This window comes from Dunckerocampus dactyliophorus, chromosome 13 (assembly GCF_027744805.1).
Source record: "Dunckerocampus dactyliophorus isolate RoL2022-P2 chromosome 13, RoL_Ddac_1.1, whole genome shotgun sequence".
Lineage (NCBI taxonomy): Eukaryota > Metazoa > Chordata > Actinopteri > Syngnathiformes > Syngnathidae > Dunckerocampus > Dunckerocampus dactyliophorus.
The window spans coordinates 21,857,817-21,870,473 of NC_072831.1; the positions used below are offsets into that span (position 1 = coordinate 21,857,817).

General features: G+C 37.9%; 1 protein-coding gene across 1 annotated transcript in view; it reads left to right on the forward strand.

Annotated features, from left to right (window-relative positions):
• mboat2a (membrane bound O-acyltransferase domain containing 2a) overlaps positions 1-12,311 on the forward strand; it is a 43,867-nt gene extending 31,556 nt beyond the window's left edge. The window contains exons 6-13 of the mRNA XM_054796762.1: positions 1,554-1,608; positions 2,246-2,432; positions 4,653-4,845; positions 5,087-5,190; positions 5,294-5,358; positions 5,469-5,601; positions 8,473-8,624; positions 10,401-12,311. Of these exons, the coding sequence (XP_054652737.1) occupies positions 1,554-1,608; positions 2,246-2,432; positions 4,653-4,845; positions 5,087-5,190; positions 5,294-5,358; positions 5,469-5,601; positions 8,473-8,624; positions 10,401-10,557 (1,046 nt within the window). The 3' untranslated portion in view covers positions 10,558-12,311. The remainder of the gene's footprint in view (positions 1-1,553; positions 1,609-2,245; positions 2,433-4,652; positions 4,846-5,086; positions 5,191-5,293; positions 5,359-5,468; positions 5,602-8,472; positions 8,625-10,400) is intronic.
• The last annotated feature ends 346 nt before the right edge of the window (positions 12,312-12,657 follow it).

Genomic DNA, 12,657 nt, shown 5'->3' on the forward strand with positions numbered 1-12,657 from the left:
AAGTCATAGGACCGCCAGCCGACTAGCATATGACACACACGGTCAGATTTTTAAAGCCACTGATTTCACGGAGGATGATGACTCACTTGCTGCGTTTGGAGCATATTCTGTATTTAACGCTAGTATCGATGCAGTGTGTCAGTGTCGTCTGCTCACCTCAGTAATGCTGCAAACAATTTTAACCTACTGGTCACATTTTTTTCTTTTTGGATGGGCATTAACCCTCGAAGACAAATATTTACTCAAGACTCACAGTTTAAAATATTTGTCACTGCGGTGTTGTTAGGGAAGTGCAACCACAACGTGTATTTGTTTAGGATTTCTAACATGACTGAACAAACACTACACCATTGTCTGTGTGACCTTAACTGACAAGGGCAGAACACTTTTACAAAGATCCATCCTAGCGTATTCTTTGTTTTTTTCTTTTTTTAATGGTCAGGTCGTTTGTTTGTACAACCACGTTGCTAGGTAGGGTTTGTGCACCAGGATGGAGAGCCATCAGGAGCAGGAAATCAGACACAACAGAAAGTAAATTCCTCTTAGGGTTAATGAAACAAATCTATGCAAATAAATGTAGCAATTTGATACTATTTTGAGTCATTACTGTGTGTTGAAGCCAAAATACGTACATATTGTCGCTGTCCAATTGTGGCCAGTAAGTTATTTTTAAGAATTATTATGCTAATTATTTTTTATTATTATTAGATCATTGCTTTTGTTTTATTTGTAATTTCAGTTAAATTTGTCTTTGCCATTTTTCCACCTTTATTTTAATCTAAAAAAACTAAATGAAATAGTAATAATTATTTAATTATTTGCATTGCATTTAAAAACTATTAATCAAATGTAAATTCAAATATTAGTTTTAAAAAATCTTTAACTTCCATTTAATCCAAAAAACAAAGTTACAAAGTAATAGATATATTTTTATTATTATAATATTATTATTATTATTTTACTTTTAATTTTAAACACCAAATTAAATTCCACTTTTTTTACATTTTTTTTTTTTACTGAAAAATAAAAAAAATTAGATTTTTTTTATGTTTATAATATTTTTTATTGTTACAGTAATTTTAAATCCCATTATTATATAGAGAACAGCAATTTGTGCGTTAAGTGCATTACTGTATGTATCGAACATGTTGGGCATGTGCATTCAAAATTAGAGTAGCTCAGATTAAGTTCACCTGTAAAGGTTATACAGTAGTACATTTAGCTTCACCCTGAAATGTATCTGAAGTATCCCTAACTTCTTGTTAGTAGTGTTAGTAGTATTAAAAAAAGTAATAGTAATTTATGTAAAAGTAAAAGTAATTTATGTAGTTTTTCAGCTACAAATAAAAATACAAAAAATTGCTTTAGAAATGACAATAGTAAGCACAATATGGGGAAAACAAAACAACTGCGATGACTGCTGGATCTTTTGGGGCACTGCACCACCTTGCCCCTAATGCAGAGTCACCACTGGTTTGTCCTAATAAATAAATACAAAGAAACAAATGCTTTTTGTGTGAGTGTATCGTGAATGTAATTTTGTCTATTTATAGGTTTGACCAAGCGAGATGCACAGCTGACTCCAGGTCAGAAATACCTTGCTATCAGGTATGTGACTCAGCTGTGTCTTTTTTTCTGTTAACTCACTTTTGTTGATGCGTATTTAACCAAAGGGGAGTAAATGTCTTCTATCAGACTTCCAGGCCCTTTTTTTTCGGCTCAGCTGTGCTTTCATAGGGTGTTTGGTATTCACGAAACCGTGCGTCACTCTTGTGCAACGGGCAACTGGCAGGGTTCTCCCTCCCCAAACTAATAAGAGAGAGGCTGCAGAGGTTCAGCAAGAATGTAAAGAAGTAGGTCAGGGAATTAATACGTGACATCTTAACAGAGCACAGATTGGAGGCACAACAGAGAGTGGGAGTGACATCTTGACGTGTAAGAACAGGATGCAGGGATAGATTTAAACTTAAGGGTCAGGTACTCTATACGGATAAAAGTATTGGGAACCATTCCAATCTTTTCCGAAGACTGGGGGAATTTTTGTCAGTTAATCTAGAATCACTTTTGTCAGGTTACAAGTGACTGATGTTGGACATTTGAGCACATGGTTACAAAAAAGGGCCTTCCCCGAATTGTACCTACAACTTTAGAAGCTTAAAATTATCCATTATAACCTCAAGGTCATTGAAAATGACATGCAGTGAAGTACACTCTTTCTAATAACTTCATGTACCAATACCATCAGGCGGATGCCCAGCCTCCTGGAGTACCTCAGCTACAACTGCAACTTCATGGGAATCCTGGCAGGGCCCACCTGCTCCTACAACGACTACATGGCTTTCATCGAGGGCACCTGCTACCAGCCGCGACACCAGGAGAACGCCAACGGCAAAGAGAACGGGAAACATAAGCAGAGTGAACCATCGCCCAAGGTATGAGCGGTAACTTGTCAGGTGGAGAAATAGTGGAAAAACAATATATATAGTACTGCCCATGTAGTCACGGTTTGGCTTTGATCTGTTAATAATTCAGGTTTTTTTTATGGTAACTTTTAAATAGAAAATGGTTTGGCGTCATCAGCGGGGAAAAGTGCTGCAGCTGTGAATCCAGCAGAGGGCGCTGTCTCACAATTCTGTGAATGCAACATTTGTAACATTTATTTTCAGAGCCTATTTTAAACCTAAACAAAGCGAATATGCTTGTTTTACCAGAACATTAACAAAATGCTGGTGTCCACAACTCACATTTTGTATTTCAGAATGCATTTCTTTCTACTGTTCTTTCATTATTAACTGAAAACCTAAATGCAAAGCAGGCTTGCGGGCACCTCATGTGGTCGTGGGGGGCTACCTGGTGCCGACGGGCACCACGTTGGTGACCCCTGGTGTATACTGTATGCCTGGAATTGTTTGTTAATGTGTAAAACTGAATTTAAAACATGTTTAATAACCGTGGGAGGGATATTATAGGGTCTAGAGCAGTTACAAGTCGACATGATTGATCTCTTCCTATAAAACTTACAACATATATCAAATCTAACCTGTAAACTTTGAAACCACTATACTAATACTAATACTAATGATTAGTATTTCACATTCACAGTTTCAAAGTTTACAGGTAATCAAAGCAGCTAATATTCAATAATTCACAATTCAATTTGATATGGCAATAAAGATAATTACACATAATCCCTCAATAGTTGTATACATAATCTGAGTATGTAAGTCAAAATAGCTACGCACATAGCGTTCATTATGAACACAGTTCATGTATGACATCAAGTATTAGCATTCGCTATCAAACATTACAGACATACAAGAAATGAAAATGATAATGCAAAAGACAATGCAGCCGAAGTCAAGGCAACGTATTAAAAAGGTTTCTGCAGTGGACACATTTTCCGGTTAGTCATGAAATAATAGTTTACGAAACCGAAGTGTAGAAAACACGCATTTCTATAGTGGAGTTCAGAATGCTGAACTGTTCACTTTTTTTCTACATAGCTAGCCGCTACAAGTGAACAGATAACTTTTGTTATACACACAGACATCCTACCGCTGAGTTAGTTTATCCGTAATCTGTAAAATAATAAAGATGAAAGTTGCATCTTCGTGTGTAGCATGTGTAGTCTGTTCACCACTTTGCCACGGGGTGAGCAACGATCGACCCAAACTACGTTCATGATCGACCGGTAGCTCGCAATCAACATAATGGGCACACCTGGTCTAGAGTATCACAAATAGGCATTTGTAGAACTTTTTATGGGTGCGTCCGTGATAGGCGTTTTTTCCAAGACCATTCAGAGACCCGGGTATCTACTGGATGTACACATTCTGTGCAAATGGCATGCAGTGTGAACAAATTACACTCAAATAGAGTCATTATGGCGGGATATTACTAAAGTCTCAGGTCATCCCTATTCAACTGGCAGCCCGTGGGCGAACGCTGGCCCACTGATGATATCAGACCTGCCCGCAGCTCCATTCTGTTACACTGCAATAAATGCAAAAAGAAGTGAATACACGCCACATATTAGAAGCTCAACGGTGATGGTGGTACTTGTAAAGCACAGATATTTTTGTGGTGGTACGGTACTTGGTGGTGGGGTAAATTAATTGAGAACCGCTGCGATAGACCATCTTTGACCATTGTTTTATCTGCAATATAGATGCTCACGCTTCTCTTGCTTTTTTGTTGATGAAAATATGTCTTTGTACAATGCTTTTCTCTTCATAGTAAGTAAAGCTTGTGTTAAATAGACAATCTTTGAGAATTAGTCTTGCTCTGTTAAATAACCAATTTAAATTTGTGACCTGCAAAATCCCCCCTGAAGGTAGACGTCCGGCCCCTGGCCCTTTCAGTTCAGAAAATGTGGCCCCCTGATCAATTTGCTTGTGTAGCCTTGGTGTAGGTTGTGCATGTTTACCTTATAAGATGTCTACTCAGTATTTATTTAATTTTTATTTACATTATTTTCTCCTGTAACTAGAACAGTCATTATGTATTTGGTTCATACATACTGCATAAAAGACTCATTATTCGAGCTGCATCCCAAGTGATGTGCTGGTTTATCTCTCATAACAATGGAAATGTGTTGTGTTTGTTTACTCTTTTATGGAAATGAGCTTTTTCCCCCTGTCTCCGCCATTTAGGATGATGTCATTTCCAAGCTGTGCACATGTGCAATCTCGCTGGCCATCTATTTGTCACTGTGCAAACTAATCCCAGTGGAGCGGTCCATAGATGACGACTTCATTACCAACACGCCCTTTTACATACAAGTTGTCTACCTTTACCTGGCCATGCTGGCTCTCAGACCCAAGTACTACTTCGTATGGACGCTAGGTGAGTTTGGCTTCTGATGGACTCCACATGAAGGTAGAGCTTGCACGCAGAAACGTAGTGACTTCAATGTGAATTCCATAAAGTGCTCAATGCATGAAGCAATGCCGTCTACAAAATGTTGTCGTTAGAGCTTCCCCTGGTGACGAAATTGCAAACTGCATCCGTTCAATGCAATAAAGTATTGCAGGCAGGTGCTGTAGCTGCTCTTCTTGTATTCACTTGTATGTTTCCTACCGTGCAGCTGATGCTATCAACAATGCAGCAGGATTCGGCTTTAATGGATACAACAAAGACGGCTCCCCGCGGTGGGACCTGATTTCCAACCTCAGAATTCTGGACATTGAGGTTAAATGGATTTATAGTCATTGCAAAGACAGATCATTTTCCGCTGATGTTGCTTTGAAATTGTTGTCTAACCAGTTGTATTCTGGGGGGTGGGGGGTTTCAGTTTGCCACCAGTTTCAAGTTGTTCCTTGACAACTGGAACATCCAGACAGCTCTTTGGCTCAAAAGGTAAATGCAAACTGGATGGAATATTATTCCATGCTTGTAGACATAAATGCATAAAAGCAATTCATAATTTGACCAAACCTGCCTGTTCCCTTTGTCCTTCCTTTCTCCAGGGTGTGTTATGAGCGCTGTCCCATCAACCCCACTGCTGCCACCTTTCTACTGTCAGCCATGTGGCACGGTGTGTACCCTGGCTACTACCTGACCTTCTTCACTGGCATTGCCATGACCATGGCAGCACGTGCAGTAAGTTCCTGGCCCCTTGAATAAATTAGACAAATGTGGTCACCCAGGGGCACCTGCTCAGTCCAAAGATAATACAAGAATGGTGTCAAACATGTTAAACCTGCACCAAAGGCAGTATTACTTCAAACAGTGGCCTCCACTTTAATAGAACAGTCTACTTGAATGACTATATGCCGCACCTCAAATATAGTGCCAATAGGTTACATTAACATGAAACGATGTGGCATCGGTAAGGCTTGCATTGTGGAGATAGGAGCAATAAAGTGGTGCTGCAACAAAGACCTAACCTTCTATGATACAATCAAGAATAACAAAGAGTGTATATTATTTTACTATATATCTTGTTATCATTTATCTTGGTATCATTTATGTGTGAGGGGAAGATAAAAATATGTTATCAAATATATTTATAAAATGTAATAATTACTTATAATAATAACAATAATAATAATAATAATAACTATCATTATATTATTATAATAATGCATTTGTACAAATAAACTCCATAGAGAGGCCTGATACTTAGTTACTGATACTGATACTATACTGTAGTTTCATCAAATTAATGGCCCTGGCCACTGTATGAAGAAATATAGTATGTTTGTTTGTTATCTGCATAAATGAAAAAGTACACAAAGAAGAAACATTTAATATTTTGTGAAAATGCAGGCAGCAAATCCTTTTTTCGGTTTTATTATGTTAATATGGAGCCACATTGCACTCTGTACAATACTGCCACATGCAGGACAGATTCTTATTGTTTGCCTAATGAAACGGGAAGTGTTATAAATAATAAGGTGCTGTGGCTGTTCCAGGAAGTATTCCATTGATTTGCTTTTTCCATTGTCCCAAGTGATAAGCGTTTTGTGTTTCCCACAGCTACTTAGCAAACCAACAACACACCACAAATTATTTTTATAGAAATGCAAAAGTTTTAAGGTGTGTGTCCTATCTTATGAAAAAGTAGAGATGTGTGGACTTTGTAAGTTTTACAGTTGAACGAGGGAAAGGCTTCTTGAGACGTCATCTGTACTTCTGTGACAGTTGAATTTAGTTATAAATTAGTTATAAATTATACATCGCTCATTTATCATGGTTAATTGGTTCCAGACCGGACCGTGGTAAGCACATTTTTCCACGAATTAGGATTCCTTATTTATAAATGAAGTTAGACCATTAAAAAAACTATTTACTGCCTTCTAAATACGGTTTTTAACATTATTAGAGCCCTCTAGACATGAAATAACACCCCTATAGTCACTTTTACACCTGTATTACCAAAGATAGTCGACATAATAATCGAAAATTTGACATAAATATAGACTCACTTATGTTAGCATTGGGAGAGTTCCTTGTTTTTTCTTTTCTTTCTTTCTTTCTTTCTTTTTTTTTTTTTTTTTTTTACTACCGGAACTTCCTGCGGTGGCTATTGTCTCATCAATGCAACATTGCTGACATCGAGTGACCAGTGCAGAATACTATATACCACAACGTGTCTGTCATTGTGTTTTCTGAATGTTTTATATTTGTTTTTTTATATTTGTTTTTTTAGTTAGTAGTAGTCATTTTTATGCTTGAAAATGCAGAATTTAGGCAAAAAATATGTGAATTTTGCTTAAATATGCATATGTTTTGACTAATAATAGGCTGTAGTCAACCACAAAACAGCAATGATTTATTAATGAATATATTTTGTAAATACATACATGCTGTATATAAGCCGCACCAGATTATAAGCCGCATATGGTAAGAAATGGTAAGAAATGCATTATGGGATATGATTATATATATATATATATATATATATATATATATATATATATATATTGGATATTATTGTGTATTTTGGGATATTATTGTACATTTATTAGCTACCTTTGGAGTGTTGAGTTGCTGTGTGATGATTTTAGCCTTCTATCTAAGATGACATCATGACTCTGAGACTGTTATGTTGAGTAATGACCTCCTGTGATTTCCGATGGGTTGACAAGCTTGTCGTGAGTTCCTTTATAGCTCGTGAGTGGCTACTGCCAAAGAAAGAGCTACCATTTCCTCACTGACTTGCGAGCGGCACAGTATTTAAATGATTAGTAGTAGTTCTAAAGTAAAGGAAAGGTCACGAGATTAGAATTTAGCCATAAATTAGCCGCACCGCTGTATAAGCTGCAGGGTTCCAATTTTAAGAAAATAGTAGCAGCTTATAAAGTACACCGGAAATACAGGATGGAGAGCACTAGGACCAAGCGGAAAACGGACACTCAGTTTGGAGCCTGTTTCCTCCTAAACTGCCCAGGAGCTCATCAATTGGCTGTGCTGTTTGATTGGCCGTCCCCACTGTCACTCCATGAGCGCTTGGACTTGCACGCTGCTGTTTTGTTCTACCTGGGACATGGCAGTTAGACAGATTTTAATATCAGAGGGTTCATTTGCAATAACATTAGAATTTGTGCCTGTGTGCGTGCGTATTTGTGTACATGAATTTGGTTGTAAAGTATGTTAATATTATTAATGTTACCTAAGTAACCAATATACGCATCACCACCCTTAACAGCTATTGTAACACATTGTGATAATGCTTATCATTTTCTTATGTTTTTTCAATTTGGTTTCTATAAAAAAAAATTGTTAATGGTACATGTTGAATACAGAACGTACACAATCAAATGTATTAGCAATTGATGTGAAACAAGAAGGATTAAATAAGCTTTGCTTCGTCCTACTCTTCTTTTTTTTTTTTTTTTTTTGGACATGTGGAACTGTGAATTGTAACGTGATGTATTCCAATGTAATCTGTATGCATGTTCAAAATCAAATGAAACCATTACCATTACCCATGTGTTGCAGTTACATTCTGCTTCTTTTTGCTTTCAGGTAAGACACAACATCAGACCTCACTTCCTGGTCTCTGACTCATACAAGCGCATCTACGATGTCATCACGTGGGCGTGGACTCAAGTTGCCATCAGTTACACAGTGGTGCCATTTGTCCTACTCGCTGTGGGACCCTCGCTCAAATTCTACAGGTACTTGCATTAAATCAATGCAGAGCCGGTGCTGATTACTGCTTTTATTACGGTAATTAGTAGAGCAAGTTGTGCGCCTGCTTCTAGTGGGGAATTACTTTATAATATCAGCCGCGAGAATGAAGTTACTGCACACACGGCAGCGATATGAACGTCGTTTCCCCCTCGTCAGGCCGCTACAGTTAATGAGACGGTTTAATGGGCTAGCAGAATTGATGAGGAGGAAATAAAAAGCTCTAACATGGCCGAGCCACTGCCATGGTATGCACGCCCAATGATAAGCAGTGTCTTCAAATGGAAGGATGCTGGTAAATCAGTTGGTGGCACAGCCAGACAGGCGTTGCAGAACCACGACTCATGAACAGAGCGCACAGGTGTGATTAGTTTACACCTATAACATTAAATGTAGTCATGAATAAGTTAGGTCTTACCTTATTAATATAAAATCCAATTGTGTTTTCTTTTTTTTTTAATCAAAATATGATGGGTGTTGATATAGATGTGTTTCAACCATACTGTATGTAGCTGCACAGAACTATAACATTATTATGTATGTGTATTGAGTGCAACAATACTTTCAACTTCTTTTTTTTTCTATTTGCTGTACTATATTTACGTAGCAGTGTCTCAAATTAGAATATAATGCAAAGGTTGTTTGATTTCAGGAGTTTATTCAGTCAAAGAGACCAATTTAGACTGTGAACCATCCATCCATCCATCCATCCATTTTCTATGCCGCTTATCCTCATTAGGGGCCGCGGGGGTATGCTGGAGCCTATCCCAGCTGACTGCGGGTGAGAGGCGAGGTACACCCTGGACTGGTCGCCAGCCAATCACAGGGCACAGTAGTTTGCAATTACATTATATATTATAATATGAAGAAATTAAGAAATACATTCTTGACATATTTCACTATATAGAGAATCTGTAGAATATAAGAGTGACGTTTTGAATTGAACTACTGAAAAAAACATTCTAAACAAACTTTTCAAAAAAGAATATTTTTGAAAAGTTTGTTTAGAATGTTTTTTTCAGTAGTTGTTTTTTGTGCCACAATTATCTAAATATCAAGCCAATTAAATTGGTGATTAAAAAATTGAAATAATTTATGGAAGTGTCCAATTATAATTTTGAAATATAACCTTTAATGATTATAAGGAATCCATTTATTAACAATTCATTTTATGATCAGTATATATATTTCTTGACCGATTGTATTCTTTTTTTTATTATTATTATTTAACATGATTTTCATTAGTTTAATGGCATTTTACTTCACCATCTTCCAGTGTGCACTGAAAAGTATCTTGAAAAACAACACATCAAATGCAACATAAAATATTGACCCAGATATAAGAATAATATAATAATAATAATAATAATAATAATAATAGCAATAGTAACAGTAATAGTATCTTTCAGTCTGGCAAAGATGGGTGGTCTCATATTCAGGATTCTAGAGATTTCTACATGCGAACCAACAGGTGCCAGCAAACGACTTATGCTCAAGCGAGTCATAGCTTTTCTTCCTGTCACTCACACACACCCACACACACACACACACACATACACACAACAGTGAGAGGCAGCCCGTCACACAAAAACCCAGTGGAGGGAAGAAGTGTCTCAAAGGTTGTTAGTAAATTAGCAAACAACAAGGAGAGGTTATGATGTTCATTTTAAGATAATGGTAATCAATGACGTAAAGTCAACAAACAACATTTCACTGATATTTAAAAACATTGTATTTAAAATGTCTTGACTTCTTGCTTGCAGGTCCTGGTACTTCTGCTTACACCTTCTGTGTCTGCTGGTGGTCCTGGCCCTGCCGGTGAGGTCGCGACGCCGCAGGGTGGAAGGTCAGCAGGACAGCCCGCAGCAGGTGGACGGCAGCGCCTCAAACAACTGCAGCCAGAAAGACAAAACCACATGAGGCTCAGGAGAAGCAGCACTAGTGAGACGAACTGGAGACCCCTGAGAGCTGGAGAGCGTGGCGAGTCTGTTGGTCGGACCAGGAACCAAATATTGGACGTGCTCGGACAGAACCCGACAATACTTCCAGTAGCAAAGGAGCACCGGCGCGATAGTGGTTACATTACATTTTACTAGTGGAAAAATGGAGATAAACTGAATTTCAAGCTGCCTTAAACCCTCTATGTACGTGGCAGGTGCGACAACAACAGCTACCACTTGTACAAAGAGTATGTGGAGGGTTTTTGTCATTGTCTGGAAACCTTTATCATCAGCTGCCAACTTTCAAACAGGCCTTAGGATCCTCAAAATATTGATGGGAGTTCACATAATAATAATAACAATAATAATAATAAATGTTTTGTATTTCGATGTTTGTGACGACACTATTCTCAGAGATGAATCGATTGGTTGAAGTCATGGAAAAGTCCCAAAGAGGAAACCGGATCTCGTCTTGTCTCCAGTGGTGGAAACGTCGCACCCAATTGTTTTCTTGTTTTCCCTGCTGCTTTTGACAAACTTATCAGCGTCAGATATCTGTGTGTTTCAAAGGGAGATGATTAACTCTGTTGCGGCTTTGCATAGTCTTCTCAAGGGTCTTTCCTTTTGTGGGTTACATGGGGTGTTATTTTTATTTTTATTTTTATTTAACATGCTCCTACATTTCAGCCTTGCCCCGAAATGACACAAAAATGTACAATAACTACAAGGCGTTTCACATCTTGTACAGTGGTCTAATCACATTATGTCGCATTAACTTTAATAGTCCTTATTTAATAACAAGAGTAGCCGTAATTATCCCACTGAACGGGAAATAACATTTTCCCAATTGGTGCACATAGAGGCCACAAGTGAGTGCAATTTGCCTTCATTGTATTATTGTGGAAATTTTGTTTGACTTGATAATATTGTACAAAAAAAGTAAGATTAGGCGGGCTGTTGTGGTAACTTATTTTTTACGTTAAGGTGCATTTACTGTATGGTGTATGACACACTGGCTACATTGTTTTTGTTCACTTTAAGCCTTTGGGAAAGATTGTCCTGTTTATTGTAACACACACCCCTCGTCACGCTGCACTGCAGCCCACATGTTGGGTTTAGCAGGCGGCGCACTGTTGCTAAAATGTTTTGACATATCCTTTAAGCGAGTGGGACGTTCAAGGTTCATGGTGCATTTGTAAAATAACAAAGCACCCAAGTTGACAAGTTCTTGGAGTTCTTTTTGTTTTCCTTTTGAGATGGTCTAACATTTGCATATTCCTGCCATAACTGTGTGTGCGTGCGTGCGTGCCTGCGCGTGCGTGTGTGTGTGTGTGTTCATGTTCATGTGGTTCGTGCGTCATGTCAATGTGGTCAACTATTTGTAGCTCTGTAAAAGGTGAGCACCTCTAAGATAAAGAAAGGGATGTCATTCTTTCTGGAACATTTTAGAACATGATTGCACTGCATGGCCACCAAAACCAGCAGATCAATGCAAACTGCTCCATATGTCCAAAGTGCCAAATCATTGAGTGGCGCATTTTTGTGTATGTGTGCATGTGCGCCTGCCTGCTTGTGTGTGTGTGTGTGTGTGTGTGTGCGTGGATGTGTCGGTGAGTGTGTGCTTGTGTAACATAACGGTTATTTTTGTGTCAGAAGGAAATTTATTGAAAGATTTGTATGACAGTTCATTAAAATTCTGATTTATGTGGCAAAAATAAAGAGGTTATTTTTAAACACCAACACTGATGTTTGAAAATCCACTTGCAAAGATACTTGGGATTGTTGATCTAACTTGCTTTGATCGTCTACAGTCTACAGATCGTCTACAGTGGAACATCCAAAGACGAGCGCAGTCTGTTCTGTGGTACTGGTTGACTTCCAAGTTGTTCAAAACAAATGTCCAAGCAGTGTTTAAAGTAACATTTTAACACAGTCATACAAGTATAAAAAGACCTTAACCCATGTAAAGTAAAACCACTACGTGAATTATATTAGGATTAGAATGATAATAATGATGGCTTTGATTTTATAGTGCTTTTCAAGCCACCCCAAAGGGCTTCACAGTGACGTGAACCTATTA